Genomic DNA, 22335 nt, shown 5'->3' with positions numbered 1-22335 from the left:
GGAGTCAACAGAATGATAGGCATCAAGGATGTGGCAGCTGAGGACTGGTCAGGCAGGTATTCCAGGGTGAAAAGCACTAGACCACTCTCATGGTAGGCTGTGACCCCACCAAGTTCATCTTAACAATTAGAGGTGCACAACAGGCTTCCCACTAAGTTTATTTGTCTGAAAATCTCCTTAGTAACAAAATATTAGCAGCAAAAGTTACCTCTTGATTCTTATTTCCTTTGTTACTGTATTTTTTCTGTCCAAAATGAGGAAAATTAAAAGGTGTAACTATTAACATTTCTGAAGGCCTAGGTCATGCATGCTTATTTTTTTTTTTTTTCTTTTTCACACACTGATGGCAATGATCAGTGATGGCTGCTGGGTGCCAGCTAACTCCAGCACAACTGGTATGCCACCAACACTGGCTAATGTGAATGGCAGCACAGATTACAAGCAATTAAAGCTCAATTACATTAGTTACATTTAAGTTTCCACCAAAAAAAAGTAAGTATACTACAAATCACAACCTTCAAGATAATTACTAGCCATGATACAAGAATTTGGGCGCCTGGTGGTTTAGTGGGTAATTACAGCACTCAAATTGGATTGAGCTGGTGAAGGTTTACATCCAAGGGATGATTGGGGTTTATTGATCACTTAATGCCACTCATGGATGAGTGAGGCTGGTCACTCTCATCTTAAATGTCAGGACCAACTTGCCTAGCCCCGGGCTCCTATGCTCCTCATGGGAAATGTAGGATTGGATGATGGATGGATGGATGGATGGATACAAGAAATATCTCAGTTTATGCAAAATGTTGACCAATATCCTCAAATCATCATGCATTATTTATTAAAAACCTTCACCGATACTGTAAATGTAAACTATCAATAATAATATCAATGAATTTAGATGCACTCAATATCCACATGACTTAATAAGGATTAAGTCACACACACACACAAACAGGTCACTGACAAAGACAGAGCTCTTTGTGGATTGCGGGGAAATAATTGCCCAATCAGCGTCGAAAAGGAGACCAGCCTATTGTGATAACGTGAATGAATACGTGAGTGGTAGTCCTGTCTGATATTAGTGAAAATATCAGGTTTCAGTCATAAAAAGAGTACAAGACACAGTGGAAGCATAAAGTTTTCATATGGTTGCTTCATGGCGGAAAGGGGTAGTTCACTGTTTACATTTGGTGACGGTGAATTTGTGGACTTCTCCAATGAAGATAAGGATAAAGGAAGTACTAAACTGAACCAAACAAGAGTAGCAGGAGTGGAGAAAATGGAGAAGAGAAATGTCTATCTATCTATCTATCTATTGCCAGACGCCTCAATCCCGTTCGGGGTGGCCATAAACAAATTGCCTCCCCATCGCCCTGTCCCCCACCATTTCACTGCCCCGCTCCCAATTCACACCCCCCTCTCTTATTTACCTCTTCACCCCATCCCTCCATCTCATCCTCCCCCTCCTTCTTCCCCCCCTCCACCTCACTCACATACACTCTCTTCGTCAGTATTTCACCCTCCATCCTCTCCACATGGCCAAACCACCTCAGTGTATTCCTCCTAACGCTTCCTATCACAGAGGAATGTCCAGGAGTTAAAATAAGGTATGGTCAATAATCAGATTGTTGCAGGAACAGACCTTAGAACAGGAGAAAGAGATCAAAGTAATGCATATTAAGTTGGAAAGCATCTGTACATGCAGTGCTGAACAAGAAAAACAAGTTACAGAATTAAAAGTAAGTAACGAACCTGCCTCAAATGAAATAAAACAGCTCAAGAGGGAAACTAAGAGGGTGAAGAAGAAGGGACAGGATGAAAAGTAAACTAGATGAGTATGAATCAAAATCAAGGATGCAAGATGAACACATTAAGGAAATCAAGGAACAACACAAAGGGTGGAAGAAAATTCATGAGGAAGGAAATATAAATCTGAAAGAGATTACAGAACAACAAAGCATGGAAAAGGTGGAGAAGGAAGTGGTTAGGGTGCTAAGAAGTAGAGAATCTTTAGTCAGGGATGTAGCAGACAAGAAAAAATGCGTGATAATTTCAGGAGTAAAAGAAAAACATATGACAGTAAGAGATTGTCCAATCTAAAACCTTAAACGTGTTCAAAGCAAAATCTGACTTACTGAGAAACTGAGATGGAACCTGACGAGCGTAGCTCATTTCCTGTATATCACAATTAGGTAAATACACACACACACACACACACACACACACACACACACACACACACACACACAGTATATACTGTACAGTATATAAATACTGTAAAAGTCCTCTCATTCAGCCTCTTCAGGACCAAGCAGGTGCTGAAAGAGCAGAAACCTCTAAATAACCGTGAAAACCTGCCAAAATGTTTCTAGCAATCATGGTCGGTCACCCCAATGCAATCACAGAGTCTAGCAAGAATTACTGGTCAGTCCTAAGCATTAAATCATTCTTCTGTTTCTTAACGTCATATATAATTGCAAAGCTCACCCCAAAATCTTCCGTTATCTTCTTCCTAGGAACACTCGCCTCCAATTTTTTCAATAATTCAGTCTTCTTGGTGACAGTCTGCACCTTATGGGTGCATTTTTTCACAACACCAGTAGGCTTTCCACTAGTAGAGGCCATAGCGCAACACGAGAATGAGAGGATGACAGTAAAATAGCACGACACAATTTCCAAACTTTCGAAAGGTTCCACTCAAAAAACCAGACACTCTTGAGTCATTATGGCTAATGATGCATACAGAGTTGGTAAGCAGAGATCTTCAAAGGTGCTAAGTTCAACTTTAAAACGCGGTATGCTATAGCTGAGCTGTTCAAACTTTCGCGCTAAACTGGACCTCAAGACACGCTAGAAGAAAATCTAATATTTATTGGTGTTAATTAATATGAAATGTACTAATTATGAAAAGCGCTAGATCTAGCGCCAACAGCGTCAAATTGGCCGATCGACTCAGGATATGTGCTGGAAGAACAGAGAACTTTCATAATGGGACTATTTATGAAAACTGCAGAAAGACCAGAAATACCATAAGATCAGATGCCGAATGAGAGGACTTTTACTGTATACAGTGCTCCCTCCTGTAACACTGTATCCTACAACACGGATCTGTACTGTACTTACATGGTCACCTATAATATGACCAAAAAAAATTTACCGTGGTCACAAACAGATATACCAAGGCGAGTTATCAGGGGTCGGAGCTCAGACGACTTGCTGAAAGTAAAATGTCGCGCATGATGACGTCAGGCGTGTGGTGCACTGTGATGGGTTGTATGATGTCATATCCACATGTTCCCAAATTGGCTGCTGGGAGCATCCTCCAATGCTTTTTGCTGGTCTTCTGCCTCGTGCCTGCGTCTGAGGTAGCTACTACCGTGGTAGAGAACATCGTTACCATTGTCAGTGCCAGTCAGGTTAGTGACCTAAACTTTTTTTATTACAGTAGAACCTCATAAAGAGGAACAGAGTGAGAATGGTTGTGTGTGATACTAAAATGGCAGCAGATGAGAGGTGGGGCAGGCGGCTGACTAAGAATTATCAACAGAATAAGAAAATGTTTTGGAAGGAGGTGACAAGGATGTGAAAGGGAAAGTCTGAGAAGGAAGTGCGAGTAAAAGCAGAGGATGGAAGGATGTTAAATGAGAGGGATGCAGTAAGGAAGAGATGGGCAGAGTATTTTGAAAGAATGTTACATGTGGGGGAGGAAAGGGAGGCCAAGATTGTGGCAGATGGAAGAATGCAAGGAATAAATGTGTTAGGAGAGTTGAATGATTCTTTGATCACGATGGACGAAGTGCAGGAGGCAGTAAAGGAGATGAAAGAAAGGAAGGCGAAGGGTATGGATGGGTGTGCTGTGGAATGCCTGAAAGGTGGTGGAGTGACTATTGTGGAGTGGTCAGTAAGACTGCTGAATGTGTGTTCTGTGAGAGGTATGGTGCCAATTGACTGAGCATGTGCTTGTGTGGTTCCATTATATAAAGGTAAGGGCGATAAGTATGACTGTACTATCTTCAGGGGTATAGAGTGTTGTAAGTAAAGTGTATGGTGGTGTTAATAAGAGAGTTAGAGAGGGTACAGAGGGAGTGATTGGTGATATGCAGTGTGGCTTTAGGAGAGGGAGGGGATGTGTGGATCAGGTCTTTGCTGTGAGACAGGTTTTTGAAACGTATTTTGCAAAAGGTATGGAGGTGTTTTGAGTATTCATGGATTTAGGGAAAGCGTATGATAGAACTGATAGGGAGGCTTTGTGGACTGTTTAGAGATTGTACGGACTTGATGGTACGTTGCTAAAAGGAGTGAAAAGTTTTTATGTAAATAATAGAGTGTGTGTAAGAGCAGGAAAAATTGTGAGTGACTGGTTTTCCCTAAGAGTGGGGCTGCAGCAGGGTTTTGTGATGTTGCCTTGGTTGTTTAACCCCTAAAGACCACAATTATTTCAGGCAGGGTACCTCTCACAACCGCCATTTGGGGGTGTTTTCGCGACTTTCGCCAAGGGCAAATTGATTGTGTTCCGGCTAAAGAGGAAGAATTTACACACCTGATAATGCAATCTGCACCCCCACAGGCCAAATGGTTACCGCACAATCAAGCGTTAAAGTTAAAAAAAATTTATAACAGTTACCCTTCGAAAATTCTAAAAAGGGAAATTTTTGATAGCTACATATTTTTCTTATTGAATCAGGTCATTTCAAAGTGTTTTGTCACACCAATCATGAACACATGAGTATGTGGGTATGGGGAGATTACTAGGCTGTGGGGAGTAGGCCTATAGGTACGGGGGTTGGAAAAATAACCAACTTTTCGCATGAAAAGAAAGCACTTCAGTGTGTTCTGTAACATCTTGATGGTCTGACACCTCTTGGGGGTCTGTAGGGGGTAGGAGGGTAGTGAGGGACAAGGAGGGAGGGATGGGGTGGAGTTCAGGGGGGACACAAGGCTAGCAGGGTGGGAGGAGGCATGAGAATGGATGGGAAGGGACACAGGTGGTGGTGGGAGGAGAGATGCAGGTGCATGGAGGGGTGGGAGGGTGATGGGGGACAAGGAGGGAGTGAGGGAGTGGGGTAGAGCGTGGCATGGAGGCAGCCCAGAGGGGGGGGTGCCCCCCACCACCCGGGTTGGTCCAATCCCCCCCTCATGTCACATCAGGGGTGAGTTCTTATTGGCCTGAAGCCATGTTCGTCATAATTGGGACAGAGGAAGTGCTCCGCCGTTTTTTACAGCTCTGCTATATTGATGCGTTAGGCATTTTGGCATAAAACTCAAATCACATCAATTGATGCGATTAGGACTTTAGGGGTTAATAGTTATATGGATGGTGTTGTAAGGGAGGTGAATGTGAACGTTAGGTGGAGGTTTAACCCGTTAAACGTGGCTGTGTACGGCCGATCCCCCCGCTGTGGCGGGGTTGTAGCGGGGTCTGAGTACCTGTGGGAAAATATTTGCCAAAAATCAGAGATTAACCCTAGAATATTAAAATTTTTATGGCATATAGTACTTACATTCAGCTTTCTCCTGAGACACATGTTGAGCCTTCGTGGACTACCAAAGGCCTTGTGAAGACTTGCAAAGTTGGGTAACAAAGTCTTCACTTTCACACCTCCAGAAACCCGGTTTTCTTTCTACCACAGCCTCAATCTGTCACAGTACACTTTATACAACAACGTACAGGTTGTTTGGAATCCGTATTTGTACAATAAGCACTGAAAATAAGGCTATAATGAACAGAGCGCACAGCCGACATGCAGCGCGGCGGCGATCTTCCCGTCACTGAACACACATTTCCCTTTTCACGGCTAAAAACACGTATACTACATTATTTTCCTTCATAGTACTTCGCAAACGTTCGCTTGTCACTATTACGGCCATAAAAATCACTGTCACTGCCAGTATTGTGAATCGGGAATGAGGAAGACCACCGCGGCGCGAGTTTATTCAGCCTTACGGCAGGCACTTTATTCTCGCTCCGGTCGGCCACTCGCACTTCATTTCTATCGCTCACTTTCACTCTAGCTGTCCGTTTTTTGCCTTATTCATCAGTGTCACTGTCCATTGTTATAAAAATATTATTTTCTACACAACAAACTGTCACTGTCAGAACATAGAATAGGAACATATGCTTTCAACTTCTTACACTGGAGTGACTGTCACTCACAATACTTATATTATTACTATGTACAATTATTTACACCAAAAAACACTGTCACTGTCAGTGCTTTTACAAGTACATACACTAATTTACACTCATCAGACTGTCACTGTCAGTACGTAAAAGAAAACTAAACACTACTATCACTGTCACTCTCAGTGTTATTTCCAAGAATCTTACCTTTATTTTCAATATCTAGTCAGGCTGTGGTAGTCAAAGAAACACGGGTAAGCACAGAGGGGAATTTTGCACTCTTTGCACTGCAAGGAGGTGTGCCTAAATGTTCTGTCCTGCCTGAGAGTGTGGCTGCACACATGACACCTCCTCAGTGCTTTTCCCCTCTTGGCAGTGGCAGGCAGTGGCTCCAGGCGGTGTCGCTGAAGGTAGTCCTGACACTGTAGGCAGTCTGGAGGTGTCTAAGGGTGGCACTTGGGACCTGATGCCAGTACCTGCCCATAACGCTGAAGCAGCTGGTAGACACAAGTCTTAGAAAATCGTCGGAGAGAGTAGTTTGCTGGCTTCCTGTTCTTGATCTTATACAGGATGAAGGCGTTCAGCATGCACATATCAATCAAGTGCAAGAACACCTTCCTGTACCAGCGACGATTCCTCCTCAGGCAGTCTATCTCTCCGATCATCATGTCAGACTTGTCCACCAGCCGCATATTGACGTCGTAGTCAATGACAGCATCAGGCTTCATCACAGGCTCGCCAGTCCTTCTGTCGACCTTCCCTGTGGCCAGCATTTCCCCCTTGTGTACTGTGGTGAGCACATTCACGACTCTCTTATCATGCCACCTGATCGCAAGCATCTTGTCAGTTTTCTTCAGGTGCACGTCTCCCCGCTTTGATTTTTCAGCCTCGGGGAAGGCAGGGTAGTGTGCCCTATTGCTCCTGACAGTGCCACAGGATCCGACGCCGTGTTCAGAAAGGTACTTGGCGAGTTTAGGAGCTGTATAGTGATTGTCCGTATACAGGACATGATTCTCGCCAAAGTACTTTTCCAACAGCCCTTTCACCACAGAACCAGAGAATCCAAGGGGGTCAGTCTTGTCCAAATCGACATTGCTGGCGGTGTAAATCACGAAGTCTAAGATGAACCCCGTCTTGCAGTCGCACAGCACGAAAAACTTGATTCCAAAGCGGTGCCGTTTGCTTGGAATATACTGCACAAACCGAAGACGGCCCCTGAACAAAACCAAGGACTCGTCAATCACCACTTTCTTGAAAGGGCGCAGGAACCTCGTAAACTTATCCTTGATCAAGTTCAGGATTCCCCTCACTTTCCATAATGGGTCAGTTCGGGAAGGCTCATCATTGTTCGCGAAGTGAAGGTAAGTCATGAGCTGCCTAAAACGATCGCGGCTCATGTATTTATTGAAGATTGGTGTGGGGCAAAGATCGTCTGAACTCCAGTATTCCTCCAGCTTATGTTTCCAATTGTGGGGCATCAATAACATCAACCCAATAAATACAAAGAGTTCCCTGATCGTTAGAGGCACCCATGCTGCCATCCGCGACGTGGATGGCGTTGCCGCCTCACCTTCTCCTTCACGAACTGCAGCAGATTGCCCCTCGTACCTGTTCGTCTCGGTACAAATCTGCTCCATTACCTCGTTGTCAAGGAAGGCCAACAGGTAGTCCAAGCATTCATCATCCTCTTGGACAGGGAAGTCAGCCTGAACTCCACACCCACTGTCATCAAAGGGCAGATCTTCCGGCACAAAATCTGAGCCCTCTGACCACACGAAGGCATCAAGAGTGCCCTGCCTAGGCTGGGAGGTGCTGGGGGCGGCGGGGGGTGAGGCAGGTCGTCTGGGAGTGGGTGAGGCAGGTGGTGAGACAGTGCGTGAGGCAGAGGCTGTCCTAGGTCGTGTTGGTGTAGTGGTGGTGGTGGTGGGGAGATTATCAGAGGGTTCAAGGTCACTCGCGGTGGCGTGACTGGCGAGTTGCCTAGTGCGAGTAACCTTATGAGCTAGCCTTACACTAGGGGACAAAGTTCTAGCCCTACTACCACGAACACTGGGCCTACGGAAACCTCTACTACGTAAAGTCGACTATCTACTTCCCTTCCGAGGTGGTGAAGGTGACTCTGAAGACTCAGGAGACAGGGCAGCTGAAGAGGAGGACGAGAGAATGGGGCTGGGAGTGCGTGGCGGGCTGGCGGTGGCGTGACGTGGCGTAGGGGACAATGGCTGTGAACCGGGGTCACCACTCCTTTTCCTCTTGGCCCCCTTTCCATATTCTAAGCCCCTTTTCACAGGAGCCTTGCCTGTTGAGGTGCTTGGCACAGAAACAGTCACTTCTGGCACCTCAGACTCAGCACTCAATTGCGTGTCCGACTCTGCCAGGCTTGACAAAACACCGACGTCACTCCCATAATCCATGGACGCTTTCAATAATTCACTGGCTATTGCAGAGTCACTCAGTCCCTTAGCAGTTCCTGGTAAGGTTTTGAATGGGGTGGAGGTCACAAAACCCTTTTTCGGAGGGCTGGAAGGCACAGACTCGGAAGAGCTTGAATTCGACATGGTGTCACCTTGGAAGATTCGCGTGGACTGATGCTAAACAGGGGCAAACCGCGCGAAAAAATCCTAGTGTGACAACTGGGGAAACAAGCGTTTCCAAATAGCATAAAGTGCTTGCGAGAGGAAGGCGCAGATTGACACGTATGAGCCGTCCGCGCGCTGCCATATCGCACGACGAGGGAGGGCCGCGCATCGGTGCGTGGGTGGGTAAAAAAAATGAAACTTGGCAACAACCGAGGTCAGTAGTACAAAGATCAAGTGTGCTAAACGTAGCTCAAGGGTGGCGGTACTGATAAACAATACCAGCTGGAGCCTGCTTGCCCGCGGTTATTCAAAATTTACTCAAATCGCAAACGCGACGATCCGCCGTTATGTCCTTTAGGCCGACCGTCGCAAAAGCGACGATCCGCGTTTAAGGGGTTAAGTCTGGTAAATGCTGACGGTAGAGAGCGGAATCTGAAACAACTGCTGTTTGTGGATGATACTGCACTGGTGGCTGATTCGGAGGAGGGATTCAGACAGTTGGTAGAAGAGTTTGGAAGGGTTTGTGAAAGGAAGAAATTGACAGTAAATGAGAATAAGAGTAAATTGATGAAGTGTACAAGGTTGGTAGATGGTAGGAGGATAAATATAGTTTTGAATGGTGAGTTGCTTGAGGAGGTAAAGTGTTTTAAGTATTTAGGGTCAAATGTTGCTGTGGATGGAAGAATAGATGTAGAAGTGAAGTCTAGACTGAACGAAGTAGCAAAGATGCTGGGAAGAACGAAAAAAGTGTTTAGATGTCGTTAGCTTAGAACAGATGTAAAGAGAGGCTGTATGAGGGTGTGGTGGTATCGACTGCCTTATAAAAGGCTGAAACATGGAATATGGGTGTAGCAGAGAAGAAAAGTTTGAATGTAATGGAGATGAGGTGTCTGAGGAGTATATGTGGAGTGACGCGTATGAATCAAGTGAGAAATGATGAAGTGCAAAGGAGAATTAGAGTTATGTGGGAGATGACTGATTGAGTTGTGCAGAGAGTGTTGTGATGGTTTGGGCATACAGAGGGAATGGATGATGAATGATCGTTGAAAAATATATCTGGATAAGATGTGAGAGGTGTAAGGCTGAGAGGAAGACCATGAATGGGATCGATGGACAGTGTGAAGAAAGCATTAGATGCTCTAAGGATGTCTGTTGAGCAAGGAAAGGTGGCTGCGCATGAGAGGAATGATTGGAGAGAACTTGTGAATGAATAAATGGTGACGCAGCCCCGAGTTGATATTCTGCATTTAGTCTGATCAGCTGATCTGGTCAGATGTCGGTAGGGGGATGGGTCCATTATGATGTGGCATGAGTAAAACAGCTCTGCTGTCACACTCTGCTGCGGATGTCGCTGATTGCACTGCACAGTTGACCCTCGTACGGTATGGTATGGTGAGGATCTGTTCCTTTTCCCCTTGGGGCTGAGATATGAATAAATGTGTGCGTTTGGACGAGTAAATTGGAAGTGTGTCATCCTGACTCGGCTACTTCCCTTTTGGGGAGGGAAGCTGCCTAGGTATATAGATAGATAGATAGAACCCCATAATTAGTGAACTCATAATTAATGACTTCACTAATTAGCAATTTCTTCCTTACAAAATAGTCAGAAAAATACAGAAAATAAACTGGAGGAATATGAATTGAATTGGTAAGGTCTTCTGCTGAAAGATAAACGTACATTTAGCGCTCATTCTTTTGTTCTTTTTTGTGTGTACGTGTGAATGAGAGGGTATTGATGCATGCAATAATATATTCCATTAACCCCTTAATAACCCCTGGCATTGAACAACCTTTTACAATAACGGTGTCAGTGATGTCAAGTTAGCGCAAGCTATAAATAACTGTGAACAATTATGAGAAAGGAAAAAGAGTCACTTTACTCTTCCCTACATTCACCTTTAGCAATAGTGATTGTACAGCGAGGTTGGATGGTGAGGAATTGGAAAATGTGAGTGTGTTTAAGTACTCGGGTAGTGCGATGAGTAAGGATGGAGGTTTGGAGGGTGAAGTGCTTGAAAGGGTACAACAGGGAAGAAAGGTTGCTGGTTCTTTGAAAGCAGTGATAAGAAACAGGGAAGTGAGCATGGAAGTGAAAAAGTTACTACATGACAGTATTGTGATACCAACTCTAACGTACGGAAGTGAAGCTTGGACATTGTTGGAAGGACACAAGTCAAGAGTGAGAGCAGTGGAAATGAGTTATTTAAGAGGAGCCTGTGGAGTCACGTGGAGAGACAGGCTGACGAATCAGGATATAAAGAAGCGTTGTGGTGTGGATGTGGATGTGATAGGAAGCGTTATGAGGAACACACTGAGGTGGTTTGGCCATGTGGAGAGGATGGAGGGTGAAAGACTGACGAAGAGAGTGTATGTGAGTGAGGTGGAGGGGGGAAGAGGGAGGGGGAGGCCGAGGATGAGATGGAGGGATGGGGTGGAGAGGTATATGAGAGAGGGGGGTGTGAGTTGGGAGCAGGGCAGTGAAGTGGCAGGGGACAGGGTGACTTGAAGGTGATTTGTTTGTGGCCACCCCAAACGGGATTGAGGCGTCTGGCAAAAGAGAGATAGATAGATAGATAGAAAAAGAGTCACTGGTATGTTTACACAACTCTACACTACCATCCCAAGCAGTCAGGTGGTCACTTACTCTGATATTTTCGCCCATATGGCACATGCATCGTAATTTTATGAATTCTTCCATGAATCATAGAGAATCACAAGATGGGTTTAGGAAGCTAAAAAACACATCGCGAGGTGCACCACATGATTATCTCCACATCTTTAACTCCTAAAAGACCTATGGCTGTCGAGCGACAGTTATGGAAAATGTCACATACAATCCTACGGCTGTTGATGGTACAGAGGCTACCAAAAACTGGCAGTAGGCCTCTTTTATGACATATATCGGACCTAGCCAATGGGAACTAAGATCGGGTGGTGGGAGGCATGATCCGGTCCCCTTCCCGGGTGTGGGGACCTCTCCCTCCCCAGGCCATCTCTCCACCTCCCTTTGCCCCATTGGAATCTGCCTTCTGTGTCCCCTCCCACCCAAACTACCCCCCCATACCTCATCTAGACCATACTGAGTGTGTGTGGCAGACATAATTCCCTCCTTCCCCCCCATCCCCTTGATGCTCCCCTCACACTCCCTCTACCTCCTTATTCCCCTTATTTCTCAAGGTCATCTCATTCTCGGTCATGGTGAGGATTGCCTTTTTTTTTTTTTTTTTTTTTTTTGAGGTTGATTGTGTAGTATCCACTAGACATATGAGAGTGAAATATACATTTTCTGGTTTGTAAAAGCAAGTTCTTCAAATCTATAAGACCAGAATTTACTTTGGTGCAATTTTTTTTCTCTCTCTCTCACTCTATACACGTGGGGTAACAATTTTTATTTTTGACGTTCTTTGACAGCTGATACTGCAGTAACCATAATTCATATGAGAGTGAAATAGAGATTTTCAGATGTGTAAGTTCAAGCTCTTGAAATCTGTAAGAAAAAATTTTATCTTGGTGAAAGTTACAAAATCAGACCCTTTTGCAGATCTCGGGATAGGAGGGATGGGAGATTTACGGTCTTTAGGGGTAAAGAAAATAAACTGATTTTAGAACTTAAAAAATCGTTCCAGGGTCGGTAATGGGTGCATGCAAATTTTTGAACACATGGCCATTGAGGGGTTAAACCATTAAGCAATACCTATGATTGTTTATGGTGCAATGGAAGAAACTCACTCTACATACTCAAAGATGGATTTCGTTTCCCAAACTCCCAACTGTAGGTTAGGTTAGGAATGGTTAAATTATTAGGTACAGTTAAACTAGGTTAGGTCAGGTTTAGTTAAACACTTAGAACAGTCCCTTCCACCATTACTCTGACAATCAAACAAGTTGTCACAGCTGAACAGCTAAAAACAACTGCGAAACGGATTTAACAAGAAACATTTTTTTATGGGTAATGCAATGCATTACAGTATCAGTGGTTCAGAGGCTACTCAGTTACCAGTAAATGTCATTTTCAGAAAGGCATCATGAATGAGCGAATTTTAAGAATTAGTAAGGGGGTTTGGAACGTAACCCTTGCTAATTTAGGGGGGTTACTGTAATGTCTAAGAATCTATCTTATGTATTCTTAATAACTTCCTGTCTATGAGTACCAAAGTGAATGTCAGTAGGGTGTTTCTAGGAGGGTTTGGGTGGGATTTGGGGTGAAAAGAGTGACTTTGAAAAATGTCCAGACTTGGTTAGCCCTTTATAATGTAAACATAAGGAATGTATAACGCAGAAAAGTATACCGTGGCTTGTGGCCAGTCTACATTACCCGTGTTATAGGAGAGAGCACTGTGTGTATAAATATATATATATGTGTGTATGTGTGTGTGTGTGTGTGTGTGTGTATGCATGTATATACAGTATAAATAAATAATCCATCCATCCATCCATCATCCAATCCTATGTTGTCCCATGAGGAGCGTAGGAGCCCAGGGCTAGGCAAGTTGGTCCTGACATTTAAGACGACAGTGACCAGCCTCATTCATCCCTGAGTGGAATTACGTGAGCAAGCACCCCTTGGATATAAACCTGCACCAGCTCAATCCAAGTAGAGTGCCTTAATTACTCAGTAAACCACCAGGTGCCATAATGTAGTTATACAGTTACCACCCAGCATAGTACTGTAAATGGTTTCCTGGTGTACAGGAAACCATTTGGCTTGTCACTCAGTGTAGAGTCACCCTTAGACAGAGGGAAGCGGAAAGAATGAAGGAAAGAAACACAGAAGAGGGAGTGTAAAGTCACCCGCAGGCATAAGGAAGGGGAAAGAATGATGGAAGGAAAGACAGAAAAGGAAGGACGGAAGAGGAGAAAGGGCAGACACGCATAACAGCACTACATTGAGTGAGTGGATGTTGAGCGCCCCCACCTACCACAATATAAATAATTAAATAAATAAATATACTAGTGAATATATATATATATATATATATATATATATAGATATATATACATACATATATATGAAAAAGTTGAGAGCACCAAGGACATAATGGAATGTCTTAAGTCCAACGGAATGTTAAGTCCAACAGAAGGTCAATCTCTTCAGTATGATGATGTCTGGTACCGGATAATTCTTTTCAGCTTCAGGGAGAGTCATTTGGTCGTGAAAGGATTAATGAAGGTTACATCTAACAATATCAGTTTAAAATGGTGTCCTGAGCTGAATAAAGTCATCTGGTAGCAATAAGAATATAAACATGAATGACATAACTAGTACAAAATGGTTAAGTTTCTTTCTCCTTGATTTCTTCATTTCTACCTCCCTCTCTATTTCCCTCCATCTCTTCAACCTCTCTCTCTATCTCCCACTTTTCCTCATCTCTCCATCCCTCCCTCTTTTTCTCCTCTTTCCTATTATCCCACATTTTTTCCCTCCTAATATTCCTCACCCTCATATTCATAGCATCCTCATGATCCATTTTCAGATCAGTATCTTTCCCTCTCTCTGTTAGATCTTCCCTGTCCTGCTCTCTTGCATTTTCCTCTTTTTTTTCTGTTTCTCTCCTTTCCTCCCTCCTTGACTTCTCTCTCCCTGCCTCCATATTTTCTACCCTTCTCTCCGCCCCCTCCAAAAGCTTCCTGGGAACATCCGAGAAGAGCAAAGTGCCAGTAAATACCAAGACAGTGCTAAGCCAGTGGCAGAGGGTAAAGGGGTTCCTGAAGTAGATAATGGAAAAGATCAGGGAGAGGAACTTGCGCAGGGTGAGCACCAGGGTGACCGTCAGGGAGGAGCAGTGAGTGGTGAGGGAGAACACCGAGCTGATGCACACGTACCTGGGCAAGATGCAAGTTAAGGAAGCCACAAGACACTCTGGGAGACAAAAGCACTGAAGAAATAATCATAAGTCTGTAACACAAATATCAGAAGGCATTACCATGACTTTGTTCTTTCTTTTTTATATTTTTGTTTATGTATGTAGCTCTCAACACAGATCTGACTGTTCTTTCCACAGGCTCTGTAGTCCTTTGTGCAATACTCCTTCACAAGTCACCATCTCAGCACTAATAACTAATTACCAAACTGACGACATGCTAGGGCTGGCTGACAAAAGGTTTGTGTGTTGGTGTTACCAAGGGTATTTTTGTGACAGTCTCAGGGAAGATCAGGAAATGAAATCCAAATTATCAACTGCTCTCTGACTCAACCTGCAATCAAATCCACATTCCTTTGGACATCAAACTCTTTTTCTAACCATTTGTTGCTGCTGTTGTTTTTCTGGCTCCAGGATCACCCGGACTCAAACCAAGAGGACTGCACGAAATGGGCCACTTAAACCATGTACTGTACTACTAGAGAAATTTAGCTGAGGTTATATTAATAGTCTGTCTGATCTGTGTTAAAAGATCAAGGTACATACCTCCACCGCAAACTGAATTAGGACCTACACACAGATTGCTATGGGAGAGTTGTCTGTCCTTGCTTTGTGCTTCCACCTCAAACAAGTTAATTTTTTGGGCAAGAAGTAACTGGCACCTCCTCTGGTATTGGCAGGAGGTGGTGAAACACTCAGCATGTCAGGGCTTGCCCAGAAGCGAGAGTGGGAGTATATGTTCCCATCGCTCCGAGCTTGCACATCCCTCTTTTTTCATATGCATTACTGTTTGCCCTGTTATTTTCCTAGAGTCGAGTTGTCATGCCTGGAAAGTACTGCTCAAGGGATGAGAGGGTCCGTATCATTGCATGGAGGAAGGATAATGTCCCTATCAACACGATTTGTGAACATACTGGACGCACAAAGTCAACCGTCATGAAGATTCTTGCTGCACCGCGCAGCCCGCCACCTAATGTACCAGGCAACAAGCATGCGGTGGAAAGAAAAGGATGACTTCCAGAGGTACAGATACGCTTCTGAAGAGGGAAGTAATCAAGAATCCTCGACTGACATCAGTAGAATTGAAGAGAATGCATCCCCAGCTGTTACAAGATGTCTCAGTTCAAACTATCCAACACCGCTTGCAGAAGGAGCTGGGTTTGCCAAGCTGCGCCACAGCCAAGAAACCGCTTCTCACTGACCACATGAAGAAGCAATGCATTCAGTTTGCCAAGAAGTATGCACACTGGACATCAGATGAGTGGAGAAAAGTTGTGTTTCGATGAAAGCACATTTCAAGTGTTCCAGGTGCGTTCTGCCACGGTTCGTGGCTCTGCCTCCCGTAGTCGATATGACCCTGCTTACACGGTGCCGACTGTTAAGTACCCACAACCAGTAATGGTATGGGGGTGTTTCTTAGGTGAAATGGGAAGGGGAGGCCTCTACTTTCTTTCTAAGAACTTGATGATGAATGGTGGCCGGTACACTCAAGTTTTGAAAGATCACTTGTTAAACTGTTTTGCTATTCATGGGTGTGACTTTTTCATGCACCATTCAGCTCCATGTCACACGTCAAGAAAGGTGAAAAAATGGCTTCAGGATAACTGGATTAAGGTCCTCGACTGACCTGGCAACAGTCCGGATCCACATCCGATAGAAAACTGCTGGGCAAAGATGAAGAAAATCATGACAAAGAAGCAGTCACCCAATCTGGACAACCACAAGACTGAACTGATAAATGTTTGGTGCAAAGAAATGTCCTTAGATTACTTTAGATATCTAAGTGATTCCATGCCAAAAAGCTTCCATCTGGCCCTGAAAAACAAGGGAAACATGATTTCATATTAATGAATGGCATTTCATGAACAAACATTGTGTTACACTATGATTTCTGTGTTTTTTAATACCTTGTGGGGGGAGGTCCTAAGTGAATTTGCGGTAGTTGTAAGGTTGGCAATAGGAGTGTTCGGGTGCCTGGAGAAATGCCAGATGTCACCTATATTTTAATTTTGCAGATGGAAAAAAAATCACATGTCGGGCAATAATTGAATGTCCTTTTTCATGCATCTTACTTATTGTAAATATACATAAATTTTCTATTTCTTCTCTTTAAAACAGTATTGTGTCAATGCAGCATGAACACAATTCGTTTTGTTTTTGAAGGCTCCAACACGCTTGCATGCGTCGGTCTTGGTCACCTAATGGCGGCTCTCCATGCTACACGATCCCTGGCAGCCTCCCTGTTCAGTCCCTTAACCCTGAGGTCACACTTAATGACCTCATCCCACATCTTTTTTGGTCTACTCCTCACAACCCCACCCCCAGTATTAACAGTTCTCACCTGCACCCAATTATCATCCTCCATCCTCTCCACATGTCCAAACCATCTCAATCTACCTCTCCTCATCACAACACCAATGCACTCCAGTCCCATCCTACCTCTCAATTCTTCCCTCTTAAACCCAGCCCCCCCAGGCCCTGCACGCAAGGACGCACTGCACATCCACCTAATCAGTGTCATTTCTGTACGTCTAAGCCTGCGAATATCCTCTTCCTTTACTGTCCAGGTCTCACTACAATACAGCATCACACTCCTAACACATGCTGCAAACAAAGACCCCTTAGCACATAGGGAAAGTCCTCTCAATGTCAGGAGAGGCAACAGCTCCCTGAACTTCTTCCAACACCTCTCACCCTAGCCACAGAGCTAGCTCCAGCCCCACCTCCAGCACATAACATGTCTCCCAAATAACAAAACTCTTCCACACACTCAAGAGATTCACCAGCAAGTTCAATCCTTTCACGCTTGACAATCTCCACCTGCTCTCCCCAACATGCCGCACACATAAAATCACCTACCTCTAATACCACTACATCTCTTCTCTGACTGTACCGCCACCAACTCCAGATAACAGCACTTTTGTTTTATCTGCATTTACCCTTAAGCCCTTGTGCCCGATACCATCTCCCCACTTCCTAAATCTTTCTTCTGCCTCCCTTTCATTCTCTGCAATCAACACCAAATCATCAGCATACAACATCTCCCATGGGAGTCCGTTTCTGAGGCCACGTGAGAGGGCTTCAAGTACCATGATAAACAACACGGGACTCAAAACTGACCTCTGATGCACACCAACATTCACAGAAAACTCATCACTCAAATCTCCATTCACTCTCACCTGGGTGTGAGCACCCACATTATATGGCCATAACCACCCTAACCAGCCACTCCTCCAAGCCAAGCTTGCTCATTGCCCACTTCACCACTTCTCTAGGGACTCTGTCAGAGGCATTTTCCAAATCAACAAAAACAAAATACAGATCCCTTTTCTTCCCAATAAATTTTTCCTGAAGCTGTCTAACAATGAATATGGCATCAGTGGTCCCTCTGCCTGGCATAAACCCAAACTGCATCTCATAAATATTCATTCTTTCTCTAATCATACCTTCTAGAACTCTCTCCATTACCTTCATTATCTGATCTAAAACTTTTATACCTCTATAATTTCCTCTTTCCAGGGCATCATCCTTCCCTTTGTACACATTTATAATTATACTCCTCAACCAATCATCTGAGACAACACACTCATATATAATCATATTTATCAGGTCAGTGACTAACCTCACTCCTGTATCTCCTAAGGCCTTCAACATTTCGGCAGTCAATCCAGACACACCTGCTGCCTTCCCCACCTGCATCCTGCCTACTGCCTCACTCACAGTAGCAGCATCAATCAAAGGCCGAGTGCAAAACACTGGATGTGCTGGCTCCAAACCTTCCCTGTCCCAGTGAAACCCCTCATTCAACAACCACAGTGGTTGCAGCCTGGTTTATGCATGCATAGAAATATATATGTATATCTTTATCCAATAACAGAAATTAGTTATAATTTATACTAACAAATTAAACTCCCTATGAGTAAGAATAAAACTTAATTTACTTCAAGAAAGCATGTCGATATTTATATGTTGCCTCCGGTAAAACAAGTTTTCCGAGGAAACAGAAACAGCCGTCTGTCTTCACTGGTTGATCTATCCCATCACCATGCTTGCTTCGTACGTCTGGCAGCGCTAAGCTTCGGTACACCCTAACATTTTAGAGTTTAATAAATACTAAACTGTGGATAGACCATATGTGCCATTTTGTGTACAAGTCAGATTATATACAAATGTCAATATTCATACGCCTATTTTACTTCTTACAAGTCCAAAAACTGTCTTTTGGGCAAATATTGTACTAATCTTCTTAGGGAAAAATATACAGTAAAATCTCAAATTTTGACAGTTTAGAATTCGATGATTTGAATTTAGATGCATTTTGGAGTGGTCTGCCTACCTCACTTTTCGATGCAAAATTGCAAATTTCGATGCTGTCACGGGTTTCATAAGCAGAAACAGTCAAAGATCATCACCTTATTCAGGCCAATTACTAGGGTGTTGCAAGATATAACCATCCAAGAAGGTTAGGAAGATGTTGACACTGCAGATGTCCAGATACTCAAGGATGATTTTCATTTTGAGGAACTTGGGTTGATACCTCCACAGAGGAGGCTACTTAAACTAAGTGGTCCACCTCTGCCACACACCACCAACACCAGCCAGCCTTGTGATAATATTCCATAACCTAAGGTTAGTACTGTACTGTACAGTGTGCTGTAACTACTGTAATAAAAACTGTGACAGGATACTGACAAACTGTAACAAATTTGGCTGTATTCTACACTACAGTACAGTATGGCAATACAGTGCAGAACTACAGTTACTTAACCACATTTATAGTTCATAAAGTTTACAGGGAGTGTGGGCAAAAAATCATGATCTTACGTAGTGAAGTTGGGAGGCCCTGGACCCAAATTGATTTTTCCCATAAGAAGTTCAGAGTAAATTTCAATGTTTTGAATTTAGATGCAGTTTTTTGTTACATATGTCCAACAAAATCTGAGATTTTACTGTACAAATATATTATTTTATAGTCAATATTTTGGGTGAAATAGCTTAAGAGTGATTTACATTTTTTAAAGGTATCTGTTTAACCAATATTGTAATTATCAATCAGAAAAATAACACTGAAATTTAACTAAGACCCCATTAGCCCACAGAAATGAAAACGAGACAGTTTCTGGGGATGTCTGGCAGATTTTCCTTTTCACACGAATGCTCCTATTGTGCTGTGGTGTGAGGGAATCCATTCAAGCAGGGCCACAGTGGACAGTTTATGAGTTATGTTTTATGTTGGTACTACAGCAGAGATGAATGATAAATGTGAACTATTATACTGTATAACAAGAGAACCATTAATTCAGACAAGGATCCTATTCTTCCCAATGCTATGGGTATTCACGGTTCACAATATGCTTTACCTTCTAACATCCATATTACTTACCTGAAGATGGCAATATGTTGATAAATACAGTACTGTATACACCATCATCACTCTCATCATCTAAATACATATTTCCACCTAAAATGTTGAGGTATGGCAGGAAAAAAAAAAAAAAAAAAAAAAAAAAAAAAAAGGGGGGGGGGGGGGGTGAGGAGTGAGTGGATTACCAAACATCATGATGAGGCCACATGATCATTCACACATCACTAAAACTTCAAAAATCCAGGCTCTACTTATTCATTTCATCCATCCATCCATCCATTGCCAGACGCCATGTATCCCAAATGGGGTGGCCAAGGGCTTAGAGTTAAATGTTTTACAGGGAGGGGCACTAATCCTCCACCAACCCCACTTGACACGTAGGGATGCCAACAGCATCTGGTGTTCCCAGGCGGTCACCCATCCAAGTACTAACCAGACCCAACATTGCTTAACTTCGCTGATCGGACGGGAAGCGGTGTACTCAACGTGGTATGGCCGTCATTTCATACTTTCAATATAAATCCCCCAGTAAATTTTTACAAGTGGACAATACACCCCCCAGGTAGTGCAATATATTTTTCTGGCAGTTTTTGATGCAATTCGAATGTTTCTGACCTTCATTTTTGTTGAAAATGCCTCATTTTCCCTCTTTTCCAATCATGAACTTTGATTGGACATGTAGGTGAAATCAAGCATTTTCCGAAAAAAAGGAAGTAAAAAACAACTGAACTTGCATCAAAAACCACCAGAAAAATATACTGCACCACCAGTTAACATAACCGAACAGACCAAAGCAAACGAAACAGACTTAATGTAACCTCACCAAACACAATAAAACTAACCAAACCTAACCCAGCATACCTAACCTATCCTAGGGGAGTACATAACGTAACCTTACCAAACACACTAAACCTAACCAAACCTAACCCAACATACCTAGCCTATCCTTGGGGAATAAGTTAACGTAACCTCACCAAACACATTAAACCTAACCCAACATACCTAACCTATCCTAGGGGAATACGTTAATGTAACCTCAGCAAACACACTAAACCTAACCAAACCTAACCCGACATACCTAACCTATCCTAGGGGAATATGTTAATGTAACCTCACCAAACACACTAAACCTGTAGCACCAGTCGAGCAGGGCAGTACTCCCGAGGTGGATGGAAAGCTGATGACAGGGAGTGCTGGAGCTCCCGTTTGATCAGCCCTCAGGACTAGTTCCTGACCATCCCCCTTTGCTGAACTTTTTCAGTGTCTCAGTTACACAGAGAGTAGGCCAGCATACTCTCCAGTACAAATTTCTCTAACTATCTTCACCAAACTACATGCACAGTACACACTACACTTCCTATTCAAAATTTACCAAAAATGGCATCGTTTTATCAAGCCTTGGAGTCCCCGGGGGGGGGGACCATAAATGCCCCCACCATCTGCCCCTCTCCCGGTGACGACTCAAGGTGCCTGGAACCTCTGTCTGACTCTCTTCTTCTTCATTTCTGCAACATTCGCGGCCTTTCCTCTAACTTTCGCTCTGTTGAACACCACCTCTCCTCCTCTAAACCTCACCTTCTTTTTCTAACGGAGACTCAGCTGTCTGAGGCAACTGACAGCAAACCCTTTTCTGTATCCTCCTACTTTCTCTATACTCATTTCAAAGCCAAAGGTGGCTGTTGTGTATATATACGCAACGACTTATCTTGCTCTCGTGTTCCTGAACTTGATTCTTCTGAATTCTCCACACTCTGGCTTCGGCTTTCCTGTCATTCTCTGACTAAATATATCTGTGCTGTTTACTTATCCCCTAATTCTACTGACTATCAAAAATTCTTCGACTATCTTACTTCTACGATGGAACACCTTCTATCCATTTCTCCTTTCTCTGAAATCTCCATTCTTGGAGATTTCAATGTTCACCACCACCTTTGGCTCTCCTCTCCTTTCACGGATCCACCTGGTGAACAAGCCTACATCTTTTCTATCCTTAATGACCTAGAGCAGCTTGTACAGCACCCTACCCGTATCCCTGACCGCCTTGGAGAGAGCTCCAACATACTTGACCTCTTCCTCACAACTAATCCTTCTGCTTACTCTGTTAATCTTTTCTCTCCGTTGGGCTCCTCCGATCACAACCTTATTACCTTAACCTGTCCTATCACTCCGGTACGGCCTGTGGACCCTCCAGGGAAACGTCGTCTGTGGCATTTTGGAGCCGCAGACTGGGAGGCCCTCAGGCAGTACTTCTTTGATTTTCCATGGAATAATTATTGCTTCCATGGCCGTGAGCCATCTAAGTGTGCCTTGCGCATTACGGAGGTTATTCTCTCGGGCATGGAAGCATACATTCCTTTCTCATATCCTTTGACTAACGCAAGAAAGCCTTGGTTTAATCACACTTGT

At 43.7% G+C, this 22335-nt stretch overlaps 1 protein-coding gene and 1 non-coding gene across 2 annotated transcripts in view; both read right to left on the bottom strand.

Moving 5' to 3' along the window:
* LOC145390721 (UDP-xylose and UDP-N-acetylglucosamine transporter-like) overlaps nucleotides 1-22335 on the bottom strand; it is a 144409-nt gene that overhangs the window by 14797 nt on the left and 107277 nt on the right. The window contains exon 7 of the mRNA XM_080265515.1: nucleotides 14304-14526. Coding sequence (XP_080121641.1) covers nucleotides 14304-14526 — 223 coding nt within the window. The remainder of the gene's footprint in view (nucleotides 1-14303; nucleotides 14527-22335) is intronic.
* On the bottom strand, nucleotides 20314-20432 carry LOC145390817 (5S ribosomal RNA). Its single transcript, XR_013895730.1, has one exon. It is a non-coding gene; the product is annotated as a 5S ribosomal RNA (ribosomal RNA).

This window comes from Coenobita brevimanus, chromosome 15, assembly GCF_032717465.1.
Source record: "Coenobita brevimanus isolate Jiangsu-jjx chromosome 15, ASM3271746v2, whole genome shotgun sequence".
Taxonomy (NCBI): Eukaryota; Metazoa; Arthropoda; class Malacostraca; order Decapoda; family Coenobitidae; genus Coenobita; species Coenobita brevimanus.
This window is presented reverse-complemented; position numbering and strand designations above follow the sequence as displayed.